Raw genomic sequence first — 17,994 nt, 5'->3', positions numbered from 1 at the left:
CACACATTGAATATTCTCATTGGGGACTTATGAAATAACAGAACATTGTGCCAAATTCCTCAATGGAATTGCATATATGCTTGAAACTGAATACTTTGCTGGGTTATAGGATGAGATACCAATTGGATAGCACTTACAAAGAGCTGACATAAGCACGATTGAAGGAATAGTTGACTCCTGCGCTGTATAATTCTATGATAATTATACAGTTTAAAAGAGGCAACATTGTGGCACAGATGCTGAAGCATCAATGTACTGTCAGAAAATGTGATGCAATAGGCACATATATATGATTGTCCTCAAATTGAGTTTATGATCTCAGTTCTCACACCACAAAATGGTTGGCAGCTAGATGTTCCCTCTGGGGACCAGAAACAGAGGTTGGGGCTGTTTCTGGATCCTGAACTCTAGGGATTGGGTGTTTAATTGGCAGCTTTGAAAGACAACGCACAAGCTCAAACCTCTCTAATAAGACGTGCCAAATTGATGCCTTCTCCACACTACAGATGCAAGATGACACCAATGCATCAGTCTATTTCCCACCAGTTCAAGGTCTCTTTTTTTTATTCATTCGTGGGATGTGAGCATTTACTTCTCATCCTTAACTGCCCTTGAGAAGGTGATGGTGAGCCGCCTTTTTGAATTGCTGCAGTCCATGTGCTGTAGGTAAACCCACTGTTAGGGAAGGAGTTCCAGGATTTTGACCCAGCGACAGTGAAAGACCAGTGATATAGTTCAAGTCAGGATGGTGAGTGGCTTGGAGAAGAATTTGCAGGGTTAGGGTTCGGCTGCTGTTGTCCTTCTAGATGGTTGTGGTTGTGGATTTGGAAGGTGTTGTCTAAGGAGGCTTGGTGAGTTCCTGTGGTGCATCTTGTAGGTGGTACAAACTGCTGCTACTGTGTGTCGATGGTGGAGGGAAGTGAATGTTTGTGGATGGGGTGCCAATCAAGTGGGCTGCTTTGTGCTGTATGGTGTCAAGCTTCTTCAGTGTTGTTGGAGCTGCACTCAACAGGCAAGTGGAGAGTATTCCATCACAATCCTAACTTGTGCCTGGTGGACAGGCTTTGGGGAATCAGGAGATGAGTCCACTCGCCACAGGATTCCTAGCCTCTGACCTTATCTTGTGGCCACAGTTTTTATATGACTTGTCCAGTTCAATTTCTGGTCAACAGTAACCCCCAGGATGTTGACAGTGGGGGAATCAGTGATGGTAATACCATTAAATGTCAAGCGGTGATGGTTAGCTTCTCTCTTGTTTGAGATGGTCATTGCCTAGCACTTATGTGGCACGAATGTTTCAGTATCTGAGGAGTCACGAATAGAGCTGAACATTGTGCAATCATCTTCGAACATCCCCACTTCTGACCTTATGATGGAAGGAAGGTCAATGATGAAGCAGTTGAAGATGGTTGGGCCTGTGACCCTGAGGAACTCCTGCAGTGATGTTCTGGAACGGAGATGATTGACTTCCAACAACCACAACCATCTTGCTTTGTGCTAGGTATGACTTCAACCAACGGAGAGTTTTCCCCCTAAGTCCCATTGACTCCAGTTTTGCTAGGGCTCTTTGATGCCACTGTTATGACATGGCAGATGATGTGTGCCAGGCGGAACAAATCCACGAGGGAAACTTGATCATGCTATCAAAATTGTTTTGCAATTTGTATTTATTTTGAGATGTGTGCCCTGAATTCAGAAGTAATAAGTCCACCAAGACTCCAGACGTTTAAAAAAAAATCTAAATTAAACATCCATTAACAAAAGAAAAGGTTTCAGGTACATTTATAGCTCTACAAATTACTACTATAATAACTCCTAAAACCCCTAATTAATCTGGCTTCCGGTTACACCCTTGTTAAGGAAACAGTAAAAAAAATTTTAAACTGATCTAGCAAATTAAACACAATGCCCTGCCCTAGGCCCAACCATCTTCAGCTGCTTCATCATTGACCTTCCTTCCATCATAAGGTCAGAAGTGGGGATGTTCGCTGACAACTGCAGGTGGGAAAAGAAAAATCTATGTAAATTATTGGAAAAAGAAAAAAAAGGGGGGGAGGATTGGAAAGGGGTTGGGGATGGAGGAAAGAGTTCATTATCTCAAATTGTTGAACTCAATATTCAGTCCAGAAGGCTGTAAAGTGCCTAGTCGGAAGATTTTTCTTTTTCCAGCTATTTCCATTATTTTTAAATGTATTTCCATCCGTTGTTTTATCTCTACCTTTTAGCCTATTTCGACCCCTTCCCTTCACCCCACCCCACCCCCACTAGGGCTATCTGTACCTTGCTTGTCCTGCTTTCTACCCTTAATTAGCACATTCCTGAGATAATATCACCACCTTTTTGTCCTTTTGTCTTTGACATCTTTTGGCTATCTCCACCTATCACTGGCCCTCTATACAGCTCTACCACCACCCCCCGCCCCCCTTAAACCAGGTTATATTTCACCTCTTTTCTATTTTTACTTGGTTCTGTTGAAGTGTCATACGGACTCGAAATGTTAACTGTGTTCCTCTCTGCAGATGCTGCCAGACCTGCTGAGTTTTTCCAGGTATTTATATGTCTCAAAGATAAAAACAAAAAAACTGCGGATGCTGGAAATCCAAAACAAAAACAGAATTACCTGGAAAAACTCAGCAGGTCAGGCAGCATCGGCGGAGAAGAAAAGAGTTGACGTTTCGAGTCCTCATGACCCTTCGACAGAACTTGAGTTCGAGTCCAGGAAAGAGCTGAAATATAAGCTGGTTTAAGGTGTGTGTGTGGGGGGCGGAGAGATAGAGAGACAGAGAGGTGGAGGGGGTTGGTGTGGTTGTAGCGACAAACAAGCAGTGATAGAAGCAGATCATCAAAAGATGTCAACAACAATAGTACAATAGAACACATAGGTGTTAAAGTTAAAGTTGGTGATATTATCTAAACGAATGTGCTAATTAAGAATGAATGGTAGGGCATTCAAGGTATAGCTCTAGTGGGTTTTTTTTTATTTTATATAATGGAAATAGGTGGGAAAAGGAAAATCTTTATAATTTATTGGGAAAAAAAAGAAGGGGGAAACAGAAAGGGGGTGGGGATGGGGGAGGGGACTCACGACCTAAAGTTGTTGAATTCAATATTCAGTCCGGAAGGCTGTAAAGTCCCTAGTCGGAAGATGAGGTGTTGTTCCTCCAGTTTGCGTTGGGCTTCACTGGAACAATGCAGCAAGCCAAGGACAGACATGTGGGCAAGAGAGCAGGGTGGAGTGTTAAAATGGCAAGCGACAGGGAGGTTTGGGTCATTCTTGCGGACAGACCGCAGGTGTTCTGCAAAGCGGTCGCCCAGTTTACGTTTGGTCTCTCCAATGTAGAGGAGAGACCAAACGTAAACTGGGCGACCGCTTTGCAGAACACCTGCGGTCTGTCCGCAAGAATGACCCAAACCTCCCTGTCGCTTGCCATTTTAACACTCCACCCTGCTCTCTTGCCCACATGTCTGTCCTTGGCTTGCTGCATTGTTCCAGTGAAGCCCAACGCAAACTGGAGGAACAACACCTCATCTTCCGACTAGGGACTTTACAGCCTTCCGGACTGAATATTGAATTCAACAACTTTAGGTCGTGAGTCCCCTCCCCCATCCCCACCCCCTTTCTGTTTCCCCCTTCTTTTTTTTCCCAATAAATTATAAAGATTTTCCTTTTCCCACCTATTTCCATTATATAAAATAAAAAAAAAACCCACTAGAGCTATACCTTGAATGCCCTACCATCCATTCTTAATTAGCACATTCGTTTAGATAATATCACCAACTTTAACTTTAACACCTATGTGTTCTATTGTACTATTGTTGTTGACATCTTTTGATGATCTGCTTCTATCACTGCTTGTTTGTCGCTACAACCACACCAACCCCCTCCACCTCTCTGTCTCTCTATCTCTCCGCCCCCCACACACACACCTTAAACCAGCTTATATTTCAGCTCTTTCCTGGACTCGAACTCAAGTTCTGTCGAAGGGTCATGAGGACTCGAAACGTCAACTCTTTTCTTCTCCGCCGATGCTGCCTGACCTGCTGAGTTTTTCCAGGTAATTCTGTATTTATATGTCTCAGCTTGTTTGTCTGGCTATTTGTAAGCAGACAGAGATCCCTTTGAAAACCAAATCCCCCTTCATCTTTCTACAAATACAAATTCCATTTACACCTTACACGTGAAGACCCCAACCATGTTTACTCATTAACATATTTCACTTCTACACCTTATTTCTTTTGATTACTTCAACCTGTAGTCTGCTTGGCTACAAGATGTATTTAAGTCACACACACTGACAAAGCAATACAACCCCCCATAAACCCACTTAACACTAAACCAGAAAAAAATATGAAAATTATCATGCTTTCATAACAGCTACACTTGGTCAAATGCGGCCTTGATGTCAAGGGCAGTCACTCTCACCTCATCTCTGGAGTTCAGCTCTTTAGTCCATGTTTAAACTAAGGCTGTAATGAGGTCAGGAGCTGAGTGGCCCTGGCAGAACCCAAACTGGGTGTCAGTAAGCAAGTACCACTTGATAGCACTGTTGATGACCCCTTTCACCACTTTATTGATGATCGAGAGTAGATTGATGGGGCGGTAATTGGCTGAGTTGGGTTTGTCCTGCTTTTTGTGTACAGGACATACCTGGGAAATTTTCCACATTGCCAGGTAGATGTGAGTGTTGTAGCTGTACTGGAACAGTTTGGCTAGGGGTACAAGTCTTCAATACTATTGCTGGAATATTGTCAGGGCCCTCAGCCATTTCTTGATATCACGTGGAGTGAATCAAATTTGCTGAAGACTGGCATCTTTGAAGTTGGGAACCTCTGGAGGAGGCAGAGATGGATGATCCACTCGGCATTTCTGTCTGAAGATACTGCGAATGCTTCTGCCTTATCTTCTGCACTGCTGTGCTGGGGTCCCCCATCATTGAGATGGGGATATTTGTGGTGCCTCCTCCTCCAGTGAGTTGTTTAATTGTCCACCACCATTCACTACTGGATATGGCAGGACTGCAGAGCTTAGTGCCAGGGTTGGTAATGGTGGTGCCTGGGACATGATCTGTAAGGTATAATTTTGTGAGTATGACTATGTCACGCTGTTGCTTCACTAGTCTGTGAGAGAGTGCTCCCAATTTTGGCACCAGCCCCCAGATGTTAGTAAGGAGAACTTTGCAGGGTCGACAGGGCTGAGTTTGCTGTTGTCGATCCAGTGGTCTGGTTTCATTTCTTTTAGACTTTTTAGCAGTTTGATACAAATGCATGGCTTACTAGGTCATTTCATAAGGCATTTAAGAGTCAATCACATTGCTGTGAAGCTGGAGTCACATGTAGGCCAGACCAAGTAAGGACGGCAGATTTATTTCCCTATAGGAAAATCGACAATGGTTTAAGGTTACCATTAGACTTTTAACTCCAGGTTCTTACTGAATTCGAATTTCACCATCTGCAGTGGTGGGATTTGAATCTGGTTCCCAGAGCATTATTCTGGGTCGTTGGATTATTAGTCCACTATGCTGCGCCTCCTTTAACCTAAATAATTTGATCTACTAGTTCTACCCTATACACCTTGTTTTGGCCTCAATTAGTAATGACCCAATATATAGCTTACCTGCTCCAATTTCCAATGAAATTCAGCTGGACGAAAAGTGTCAACTTGGTCGAAATCTTTACGGAGCAAAAACACTAGCCGGCAGTTGTGGACATACAGTGCATAATGGTGCCGATTCATCTCTGGTGGCAAAAATTAAATTAGTCAGCCAGGAATCCTGCATTGTTCAAGTTATAATCTATCATTTATAGTGACCAATAAAGATTGAAACCTTACAGAATATTCCTTAGGATGCATACAAAGAGCTGCTGGGGGAGATGCTGGCTTGATATAGAGTCAACAAACAGGTAAACAATTTTTACAGCATCAACTGGACAGGATTTGTGACCAAACCTTTCCTTATCTTAAGGACATGGGAAATGTAGAAGACAGTATGAGAATACATTACAACTGGGGAAAGCAGATTGTTTTGAACAGAACAATGATCAACAGAGCAGAAAAAACACAAAATGAACCAGATCACTATTGAGCAAACCTCCTGATTTTATAATAGATGATAAGGCAGATAAGGCATTTCAATTTAGGAAATTAAACCATTGCCTGCTTATTAAATACAATTATGGGTCAATAGGTCGATAAGAAAATTGGAAAAGATGAAAACATTAACATTTTGATAATGTTTCAGTTTGTACCTTCTATGTGGTCCTAAAGCTGTCAAGATTATACATATGATAAAGCAGTCAGCATTATTTGTCACTGCATCAGCACTTATTTGCATTAAACATACAATACAACAACGGCTGTTACATACAAACTAATCTTTGGTGTATCTAATCACAGTCAGCTACTGAGTTGCAAACACTTCAATAGAACTGTGTAATTGTGTGGCCCACTTTGAGGAGATTAACTATACAGACTGTGATGGCGATACTGACAACCATTCCTTTCACCGTCTGAAGCTTTACTGTAGCTTACGGGTATATTTAGCCTGCACACATGCCAATGCACTTATAAAAAAGAAAAAAATGAGTAGATGTCTAGGGGTGATGGTGGAAGGTGTACACTGGTGTTCTGGAGGGGAAAAGAAATGCAGCAGATATGAGTGTTTGGAATGTGTCTGCTGTTATGGGAAAGATTTGAGTTTGAGTCTCAACCGACAGCTTATTTAATTCTGATACAGAGATCCACCAGAAGCATTTTCCTACTGTGCTTTCTCAGATGCTGACTGACCTGCTGTATATTTATAGCATTTCTTTCATGTTTCTAAATATAGTCTGCTGGGATTTATGGTTTCTATTTTTAACCTATAGAAAGCAGCTGCTATAACCAGCATGTCTCCATCACCTGAATCAGTATTAGCATGGAACCTATCTCTGAAATAGGGATGAGTAACTGCAATACCGATTCAGAACTCAAAATTCAGTGAGTTTATATCAGCAAACAGAAACAGATTCCAGGCAAATTTAGGATCAATCCGACCTCTAGTTGCCTCCGCAAGTGAAGTCTAACATCAGTTTAATCACTAGGTAAGTTAACCAACAGCTGAACACACAAATTGCTTGAATCAGAGAGTGTACCTGTTTTATCAGAATTGCAGAGAATGGTTTCCTTTTCTGCTCTCAGCCCTGGACTGGGTCCATGCCTCATCCATGTTGTGATGGTAAATTGATCAGAGAGATTTTTAGGCATCACCCCATCTGGGATCTTTGCAGCATGCTTGCCATCAAACTTGAAGATCAAGTCACTGTCATGTCCATTGTCCATCAGGAGACCAGAGGTCCAGTTTGATAAACCATAGGGTGCTGGGAGTAAGTTAACACTCTCTGAAGAGGCGCCTGAAGATTGAATAAAATTGAGAGAAAGGGTTTTAATAATTCAGAAACCAATTTGAAGTTGATGACTTTACCTTCAAGAGGTTCAAGCATTGCTAAGTTAAATGATTGAGATTCCAGAAAGCTGCAGAACCCAGCTGGTAGATTAATGAATATAAAATAATGTATGACACATAATTATGTAATTGCAACAGCACATTAGTGCACAGAGCAAATTTTTCAGTGCAGAAAATTATTAAGTAATTTATTATGCTTTTGTACCATATTCATACAATTGGGCTGAACTTTGTGTGCGTGACATGGCACCGGCACTGAAAGTGGGTGTGGTTGCTGCACAAATTAAATGCATTGGCCGACTGTGATCATGTGGCCACCTGCCAATTAATGGCCTGGGGGCATAGGGTTCATCCAATGTTCAAGTGGGGGCAATCCACGAGGCATCAATCTCGGCATCACCTAATGAGGCAGGTGATGGCACCACAATGGCCTGTCAGTCCTGCATTCAGTCCTAACTTGTAGACTGTGTTCACTGCAGTGGCACTCCTTGAGATGCCACTGCCTCTACAACTCCACCTCTGTGCCTGAAGGCAACAGTCCCTATGAGTCTTAGAGGCCCAACTCCCGCGGAATCAAGGAGTGCTCCAGAAGGCTGCAGCAAACATGCCGGAGGGAAGACACTGGGTTGCTCCGCTCCATGATTTGGCTATGCCTCCCCACATATTCTCTTCCAGGTTGCAAGGAAAAGGCAGGAGTTCCTCTGCCTCAGGCATGGGAAGACTCCTGCCTGCCTGACCAATCAAGCCTGGATGGAGATAGCAGAAGAGGTCAACAGCCGTGGAGTCACTCTGCTGACCCTGGGTGCAGTGCCACAAACAGGTCAATGGCTTCCTTCGCTCCTTTGAGTGGAGTCTTCCCTACTCTTCTCCTCTTTGGGGCTTGCATGTGGCAATGCGGGCTGTTGTGCCACATGGGGAGGGAGACAAACCAGGTGGCACCAATGGGATGCGGCAGCAGCAGATTCCTTCCGATGCATGATAGCATCTCAGCAAGAGCCAGCCGCCTGTCTTTCCTCATCCTCACCATGTCCCTGGAGAGTGGACACATGGAGGAGCAGCCCCTGTCACAGGCCAAATGGTTGCCACCAGCATGTGCTGTGCTGGTCTTCATGGGAAAACTAATAGTGTCCCTCCTGCTGCTTGCAAGAGAAATGGCTGCACAATAATAAAAGAACAAGTCGAGGCAGGTGAAGGCCTCCCTGATATTCAATCTCTGACACAGCCAGAGGAAGAGGTCCTGGAAATGGACTGCAGGGCAGCTCCGCAACTGCAGGTGGTGAGATTAGAGTTTCAGCCCAAGAGAGTGAGGAGAAATCGAGTTCATGTGTCCTCCACAGGATATAAGAAGGTCCAGAGCAGGCATAGACAGGAGGAGGAGATGTGAAGCCCTTAATTCCTTATTGTTTGTATTCTCTCCATGAAGGGCTCGGCACTCCAGAAGGATGGACAGCCACAGAGACCGATAGCCTGCAGTCCACCACTGGAGAGCAGGTGCGGAAACTAGCAGAGGGTGCAGCATCACATCATTCCTCCTCATTCTCCGCCAGAACAGGTACTCTCACCTCACTGCGTATATGCTCAAGATTAGATTCAGAGTCACAAGCTGGCGAACACATCACTGACACACCAGAGCAGCTGTCGGAGGCTCTGACAGTCAGCGTCACTGAGCCAGAGGGCTGTGGGGTGCTAGGCAAATCCTGGACCCCAGCTTGATGATGGGCCTCTGGTGTTAGTAACACTGAACCTGTTGGAGTTGCAGCAAGAGATAAAGGAACATTTTTTTAAAAATTACTGTTTCATGGGATGCAGGCGTCGTTGGCAAGGCCAGCATTTGTTGTCCATCCCTAATTGCCCTTAAATGCTACGCCATTTCAAAGGGTATTAAGAGTCAACTATCTTGCTGTGGATCTGGAGTCACACGTAGGTCAGATTTCCAGATTTCCTGCCCTAAAGGATATTAGTGACTCAGATGGGTCTTTATGACAATTGATGATAGTTTCATGATCACCCTCACTGAGACTAGCTTTTTATTCCAGAGTTATTAATTGAATTTAAATTCCACGAGCTGCCAGGGAGGGATTTGAACTTCCGTCTGCAGAGCATTAATCCGGGCTTCTAGATTGCTAGTCCAGGCTTCTAGATTGCTATTCCAGTGACATTACACTATGCCACTATCTCCCTCCCTGGCGGAGCTGCCAGAGGCTATTCGCAACTATGCACAGATGATGGAGGACTGCATCCTGGCCATTAGTGCTGCCATGCCTTAGGAGTGTGTGTGCATGTTTCCTCCATCGAGAGATTGGCAATCCTTATTGAGAACCAGATCCCAGCAGACCAGTCAGTGGATGGCGGAGATGCATGCAGACCTGTACGCCATCACCTTGTCTGTGAGCTCATCGCAGCAGTGATGTGCATGGAGTCTTCACCAGATGTTCATCCTTCTCAAGTCAGCAGGATGTACAAGTGTGCCTTGCAAGGGAGAAGGAGTGGAAGTCTTCTGCATCTGGGAGCTCCTCTCAGGATGCTCCAAGAGTGGACAGCAGCTTCTCTGCCCCTCTTGCCTGTGTCCCAGCATCAGTAGCCGTGACGGCAGAGAAGTCTCCTGCGCTTCTGAGGGAGTCCCTCAGTATTCTGGGGCCCACCAATCCTCAGACAACGAGAATATAGCTGCCAAGGTCATCCCAAGCCACAGGGCAACTCAAACAGCAGTCTGCCTCTATGTCAGCTGCAAGCGTAGGGGTGACACTTCGTAGGAGCACTTGTAAGCACCTTAAGAAGAGCACTTAGGCACACTTGGGGCTCATGAGTGTTTAAATTCTTGTTAGTTATCCATGCATATTGTGCCGCCTTGTCAGATCTCTTCTACAACCTTGCTCTTTTAATGGGCTCCCACTGTGGGGGCAGGTTGTGTTTGCTTACCTTTGTCTGTGCATATGGTGAACCTGAGCGCTGGAGTGGGGGATGAAGGAGGCAACAATCAATCTGTACAAAGGTGAGTCTTCATTACACTGATAGTGAAAGAGCATCATGGTCACAGGAACCAGGTATCAATGAGATTGTCTTGAGCCTCCCTTAAAAATCTATTATGTCCCCTCAGCTCCTGTGCGAGGAGTTGCCGTGCTCACTGCTCAGCAGTCTCCTCCACTTCCTCCTCATCAAATGAGGAGTGGCGATCAATGAATGTCCTCATTATGAATGGCCTCCCCGTCTGTAGTCCTAGATTGTGCAGAGCACAACACAGCACCACAATAATGAGAGACCTGTGATTTACTGAATTGGATTGGCCTAGAGACCTGAACCTCAACTTCAGCAGCCAAATGGTTCGATGCTTGTTCCGGTGGACCCATGGCAGGTACAGGACCTCTCTACTGCTGCAGTGTTAGGGATCTTCACAGGTGAGTAGCCATTGTCTTCGAGAATCAAAGCCTGAAGACACCTGGGGGCTAGAACACGTAGCAGTAGCTGGGGCTGCTGAAGTATGTAGACATCATGGCTGCTCCTGGGCACCTGGCACAGATCTAAAGAATCTGTTCATGGTGATCACTGACCAGTTGTATATTGATGGAATTCATGTTGTATATTTCTATTTATGAAGAACGCTAGCTAGTACCCAAGGTTCTTTAATGGCCACATGCATACATTCAATTACACCTTACACCTGAGGGAATCTAGCAATGGCTCCGAAGCAGACAGCCATCTCTGCCTAACTTTCCAGATTGTTGTAGTAGGACTGGCCCTCTTGAACAAGGATTTGGTCACTTCATCGATGCAGCAATGGCAGCTCGCTGGGAGACTCAGTGCGTCTCCAGTAGATCCCTGGAAAGTGTCAGATGCACAATAGTGATCTTTAGGGCCCTGGGCAATGGGTCCCCACCAAAGCCCATGGATCTCAGCTCATCTTGCAGCATGGTGCATAAGTCAGTGATGATCTCTCTTGAGAGTCTACTTTTTGCCGATACTGGCACTCAGACATCTGTGAGAGAGTTCAGTACACTCTCTCTTGGGCAGAGGCCCTTCTCTGTAAGGCAGCTTGTTGGCACTCCCCTCTGCACGCTCCTCCAGCATATCCACCCAGAGGCTGACTCTCTTGCTGCTCCTGCTGTGCAGCCACTGTTGTCTGGTCCTCCATCCCTTTGTTGTTCCTCCTCCGCAAGTAGACTGGGTGGTTCAGTCGCACGGACATTGGTCACTCCCCATCTCATGCGAAATCTTTGGAGTTGACCTCCCATGGAATCTTTCCCTTGCTACTCCCCTTTTAACATGCGCCAATTCCCCCTCTACATCCCCTGAAGTTCGCCCAGCACCCGATGCAGCTCCAGCCTTAAAGGCCTCCCACTGCTGATTGTCAATGACTCCTCTCCCCATTTTTCCTTTGCAAGTCAATGAACAATCTCACAACGGCTGGCTTCCAGTGGTTGCACTGAAGCCTCTCCTCATTGCCGCCAGCTTTAATCGACTGGCAACTTGAAGGCCAGTGATCCCTATGCCACATTTCTTAAATTAAAAACTCCCTCTAAAATCACGGTCAGATCAATGCAAATTCATCTTAGCTACACTGTCAACGAGTCCCAGAACACTGTAGCGGCAGCAAAAGACTGTATCTTTCCTTCTGCTCACAAAAAGCAGAGTCCACATCGCACTGACAGGATAAAAGCAAAAAACTGCAGATGCTGGAAATCCAAAACAAAAACAAAAATACCTGGAAAAACTCAGCAGGTCTGGCAGCATCTAAGGAGAGGAACACAGTTAACGTTTCGAGTCTGAATGACCCTTCAACAGAAGTAAAAATAGAAGAGAGGTGAAATATAAGCTGGTTTAAGGGAGGGGGGGACAAGAAGAGCTGGATAGAGGGCCAGTGATAGGTGGAGATAAGCAAAAGATGTCACAGACAAAAGGACAAAGAGGTGTTGAAGGTGGTGATATTATCTAAAGGAATGTGCTAATTAAGGGTAGAAAGCAGGACAAGCAAGGTACAGATAGCCCTAGTGGGGGTGGGGTACAGATAGCCACTGGCAGGATTCCCACTGAGTGCATCCCCTCCTGGTTCTTCTACCAACTCCATACTCCCCACCCCACACACCATCTATTCTGCTCTTGCAGGTCCCAAGACCCCATAAAATTCAGTCCCTTTGATATGAAAAAGATGGATCCATCGTTGAAAATGCACTTTTTTTGAGGATATGGTTGTTGTCAATGGGAGGGGAATGCTGACATTGCTGATCACACTTATAGAATAAATAGCTGACAAACACTTGAGCTGTGCCTATCAATCATTTGTCATAACATTAGCTTGCTAGAGTGTCACGTTAATCAAGAGACACAGAGGATGCAAAATTCAAGGCAGAGACTTCAAATGTAATTATTTTTGGGGGCTAGCGTTATTGCTTATGAGGCAAAGCAGTCAGACACTGACATAAACTGAACTATTAAAATAATAATAAAAACCAAAGGGTAAATAGATAAATCTCAACATTTAACCTCTCTTACAGGCTTGAATGTGCCCCCTGGTTCAACTTAGTGGACAGTGACATATAACCAATCTTGCAGAAGATGATATTTTATTCACCCCAACCCACCAACTTCTGGTTCATTTACCTCCCTGATCTCCTAAAGGAGGTCCCTATCCTGTAAAACACCGATATTGGCATTCTCTTACCTTCCTGTTAGCCCTTTTACTTATGTTAGCACAGATAATGGTTCAGGCTTGCAGGCAGAGGCAAAGCAATGGCACTTGCCACTGCGAAAAAAGCTGTCCACAAAGACCTAGCCATCTCTGTGGTGTGAATTTCCCCTTTTCTGGGCTGGAATTTTCCATGCCTGCACCCCTACCCCCACGGCAGTGGGCTCCCCCATGGCAGATGTGGTGAGCCATTCAAACTTCCATTCACTTTGGCAGGGCTAGAAGATCCCATCGGCAGCAGGGGCTGGAAAATCCCACTTCTTATGTTGGTTTATATCTGGTCTTAATTCAAATGGGTGTCCAGGCATCAGCAGCATTGGTGTCATTAAGCAGGGTGAACATCAACATCCTGGGGGTTTCCACTGACCAGAAATTTAACCGATCCAGCTATATAATTACTGTGGCTACAAGAGTAGGTCAGAGGCTGGGAATTCAGCAGTGAGTAAATCAACCACTGATTCCCCAAAGCCTGCCACCATCTAGAAGACACAGGTCAGGGGTGTGATGGAATACTCTCCACTGGCCTGAATAAGTGCAGCTCCAACAACACTCAAGAATTTCGACATTATCCAGGACAAAATAGCTCATTAAACCTTCAGTCCCTCCACGACCAGCAGACAGTGACAGCAGCATATATCATCCATAAGGTGCACTGCAACAACTCGCCAAGCTTCCTTTGACAACACCTTCCAAACTCACGGCCTCTACCATCTAGAGTATAAGGGCAACAGACCCATAGGTACACAATCACCTGCAAGTTCCTATCCAAGCCGCACAGCATTCTGACTTGTAAATTTAATGTCATTTCTTCAATGTTGCTGTTTTATAAGCCTGGAAACTCTTTACTAACAGCACTGAAGGTGAAACTACTAGTGTGGTTTCCACCACCTTCTCATGGGCAATTAGGGATGAGCAACACGTACCGTCCTTGCAAGCGATGCTTATATCCCATGAAAGAAAAAAGCAGCTAGTTACTTTGAAGTATTCTCACACCAGCAAACTAGGAAGTAAAATGTACTGATTATTGTTCACTTTAATTTAAATTTTAAAGAGAAACTAAATAAATGATTCAAGAGAATGGTTCTAGGGATGAGGAACTTCAGTTATGTAGGTAAATTGTAAAAGTAGAAGTTGGGATTATTCTACTTGGCAAAGAGAAGGCTGAGAGGGGATTTTACAGAGGTATTTAAAATCTTGAGGGTTCTGGACAGAGTCCATTGGGAAAAACTGTTCCCACTGGTGGAAGCAAGAACCAGAGGACACAGATTTAAAGTGATTGGCAAAAGAAGCAATGGAGACATGAAGAATTTTTTTTTCATGGGGAGCTAGTGTTTAGGATCTGGAATGTGCTGCATTAAAGTGTGGTGGAGACAGGTTTAATTGAGGTATTCAAGAAGGAATAGGATTATTCTCTGAAAAGGAAGAATCTGCTGAACTTCAGGGAGAAGGTGGTAGATTGCGGTAGGTGAATTGTTCCTTCAGAGAGCCACACAGACATGGCAGGCCAAATGGCCTCCTTCTGTGCTGTAACCATTCTGCGATTCTATAATGGAGAAATTTGACTTTCCACAAATATAAAATGAGATTTTCCAGGCCAGTGAGGTTGTTCAACAGAAAGAAGTGCACTGTTAAAAACCCAGTTACACCTCATTTAACAGGCTGCAACTTTTCAAGGGATTTGACAGCATGACTAACCACATAAAAAGAAAACTTATTTTCAGTTCAGTGATTTTGAATCAATTGCAGTCTGGGGGACTTGAACAGTGCAGCCTATGGTGAAGCAAAAAACCATTGACAGCAACTTCTGGATTTCAAGTGATTGTGCAAGTGCGGACTCCAGAAGCTGCTGCCAGTTCCAGAGAAGTAAAGATGGTGAATGCTAACAGTTAGCTGTCATTAGTACTGCAAAATCTGAGCTATTAACTCTGTTTGTCTCACCAAAAATGCTGCCTGACCTGAGTGTTTCCAGCTTCCCAGATTTATTCCAGATTTCCAGCATCTGCAGTATTTTGATTTTAAATTTCAGCGTTTTCAGATCAAGGGCAGGGGGGCAGGGAGTTTGGTGGCAGGACTTGGGGACTGTGAAAAAAAAAATTGTGAAAGAAATTAAAAGTGTAGGTGTCTGCAACAGACCATCTGGTGCAGTTCCATCACAGCTAACAGCTGAGATCTTTTTATATGTAAATGGTACTGGAACAATACGTTTGCACTGTCTGCTTCCTTTGTGTCAACTGGTCTCAGAAACATACGTGACACTTTGAATCCTGACACTTCTCCATGTAGAACTCCAATGTAACTTTTATAGGAACATGCTGATTAATCCTCTTACATGTCACTTCAATCCTGAAGCAGGCCAGCAGTACTAGTAATTGATTGTCATTGGTACCAGCGGCCACCATCTTAGACAAGATCATCAATAGCAATAAATGATGCCATTAGCATGGGACACAGCAAAGCTGCTCAAGTGCCTACTAGCTGGGCAGCAGATGCTTGTTAGTTGGAAAGATAAATGCTGCAGAGTAGGCATTGATAAGGTCCTGGCAATTTGTCATTAGCCTAGAACATGGTTAACAAGCAGGAAAAGTTTTGGAATGCCTAGTTAGTCTGGCTGTAGCAGCTTCGGTGTTCCCAGCACTGTGCTCCATTTACATTGCCTGTAGGTTCAACAGTTCAGCCTCATATGCACAAAAAAGCACCTTTGCTCGGTAGTATCGTTGCATGCTGTTCGCATCTTGACTTTGAAATAGTTATACGAGAACATGACACATTACTGCGCACAATTATCTAACTGGAACATTGGTATAAGATATTGGTTTTGAAATTTAAATACTTACTGTAGATTGAGGCAGAAAAATTATGCCATTTATCAAAAAGGACAGTTCTGAGGTTGGTTTATTAAATCAGAAGAGGCGATATTAACTGGCGCACAACAGCTAGAATTCTTGATCATAGTTTGTACTAACCCCATGTAGAATCTGTTACTAGCTGCCATGGCTGGGATTCTCAACCCATTCAATTACTGAGATTCTAAATCGTTTTTCTCCTTGTGAAATATTAATACATTTTTCTCCAGGCATGTTTGCAGGTAAGCTTCTGCTCAAATATATTAACCACAATATTCAGAAATTCCCTATGTTGCAATTTTGATTTCTACAACTGCCTCAAAAAGAATAGGTGAGTATGTTGGGTAGGGGTGATTTTGGTGCTGCACAGCAATGTGGCAACTGGGGGGGACTGGAGTGGGCATTTTCGGCAGCCGTCCAGTGGACTGTGTGGACCTGGTTGATTTTGGTTCCTCATGTAGCCAGCCGATGTGAAACGTGTTCCCTAATAGGCAGCTCACTGAGCTGGAAGCAGGAAATTGGGTGTGGTGGCTAAATGTGAAAATCCTGCTACAGTACATTATAAGAGATGAAACAAAAAGAAACAACACTTCAAAGTAGCAGGAAATACGATTGTAGAATCTACAGCAGCAACTAAATTAAATATAAATGCCTTTGGGCTTTGAAATTTGCAATCAACTTCTGTAAAGTCCTCTCCCAAAACTCTATCCAACCTTCAAGTGCAGCTTAACTGGAAATGGCTGCCTCCCAACTTCTAACATCTATGTTGCTGGGCAGGAGCATAAGGTGGTGCTGGTTAGATAGACCTAGCAGAAAATGGCATTTGGGGTCCTAACTCAATCATTTGACTCCAATTTGCATATACATGCAAGACTCCCATCCATTTCAGATAGGAGCTCTGGCCACCAGGTTGGAGGTTGAAATGAAAATCAGGTCATATAGCAACTCGGGCATGTTGGCACTTTCATCATTCTTCTAATTTTGGTCCTGCCACTGCCCAGTTTTTATGCACAAACCGAGGAGCTGCAACATGAAATCTGGCCTCAATATTTTTTAACAGTATTTAAATAACTCATGTTTAAAAAAGTTGGCAACAACCAAGAGAACTTACTTCATAAGAACAGAATTTTAGGTTTTTGGGTTGAACTAATGTTCAAGGTGCAGCTGTCAAACATTATCTATTAAACCACATTGTCACACTAGAATCAAAATGGGACTCAAGGGGTGGGATTTTCCAGCTCAACCAGGGATCATTCGGTCCCGCTGAAAGTCAATGGGCTTTTGGCTGGGCTGCTGAATCTCCCACAGCAGGTCCTGCCATGAAGCGGACAGAAAAACCCGGCCCAGGTTATGTCACACAAATGAACAGAGAGCAAGTGGATGAGATTATGAAACACACACACAGTCCATGCAAAAGGTGAGACAAACCTGGAAAACCTTTTGATATTAGAGGTTAGATCAATGGGTCGGATCTGTTACATTTCACCTTTTGAACCTGGGTTTGAAACCAGAGTGGACTGATTTCTCTTTGCCATTTATAAAGATCCCAAATGAGATTTTTAGAAAGAGTTTAAACCCAGTTCTTTGCAGGCGTGAGTGCTGAGATCAAGGGTTCCTACAGTTCAATATCAGTTTGCACCCATATTCAGAGAGTCCTTGATATGTGGAAGAATTCAGGCTGCTGCAGTACAAGGTAGATTTTCAAAGATGGCATTAAGACATTTTGTTGCAGCAGGGTACTGGGAGTTTTAGGTTGCACCTCTAACCAGCTTCACTGTGAAAACTAATGATGACACTAGATGACAAAGGAGGAAAAAGCTTTCCATTTTCAGCAATGACAAAGTGAGCAATTCATAAAAGAAAATTTAACGTACATTGGTGAATTGAACATCTGTATCTTACTCGAATCCTGAATCTAATGAGGCATTTTGAAAAGATAAATACCACAGTCAGTCGAATAGTAACATATTAAACAATGGATTGGAACTGTAAGCATAAGTGTCCTTAAGCTTTTTTACTTTAGAGGAAT

The 17,994-nt window shown here is 44.0% G+C and overlaps 1 protein-coding gene across 1 annotated transcript in view; it reads right to left on the bottom strand.

Annotated features, from left to right (window-relative positions):
• clstn2a (calsyntenin 2a) overlaps positions 1 to 17,994 on the bottom strand; it is a 318,232-nt gene that overhangs the window by 95,507 nt on the left and 204,731 nt on the right. The window contains exons 8-9 of the mRNA XM_041205440.1: positions 7,132 to 7,389; positions 5,615 to 5,736 (exon numbers count right to left, since the gene is read on the bottom strand). Coding sequence (XP_041061374.1) covers positions 5,615 to 5,736; positions 7,132 to 7,389 — 380 coding nt within the window. The remainder of the gene's footprint in view (positions 1 to 5,614; positions 5,737 to 7,131; positions 7,390 to 17,994) is intronic.

Source organism: Carcharodon carcharias, chromosome 2 (genome assembly GCF_017639515.1).
Source record: "Carcharodon carcharias isolate sCarCar2 chromosome 2, sCarCar2.pri, whole genome shotgun sequence".
NCBI lineage: Eukaryota > Metazoa > Chordata > Chondrichthyes > Lamniformes > Lamnidae > Carcharodon > Carcharodon carcharias.
This window is presented reverse-complemented; position numbering and strand designations above follow the sequence as displayed.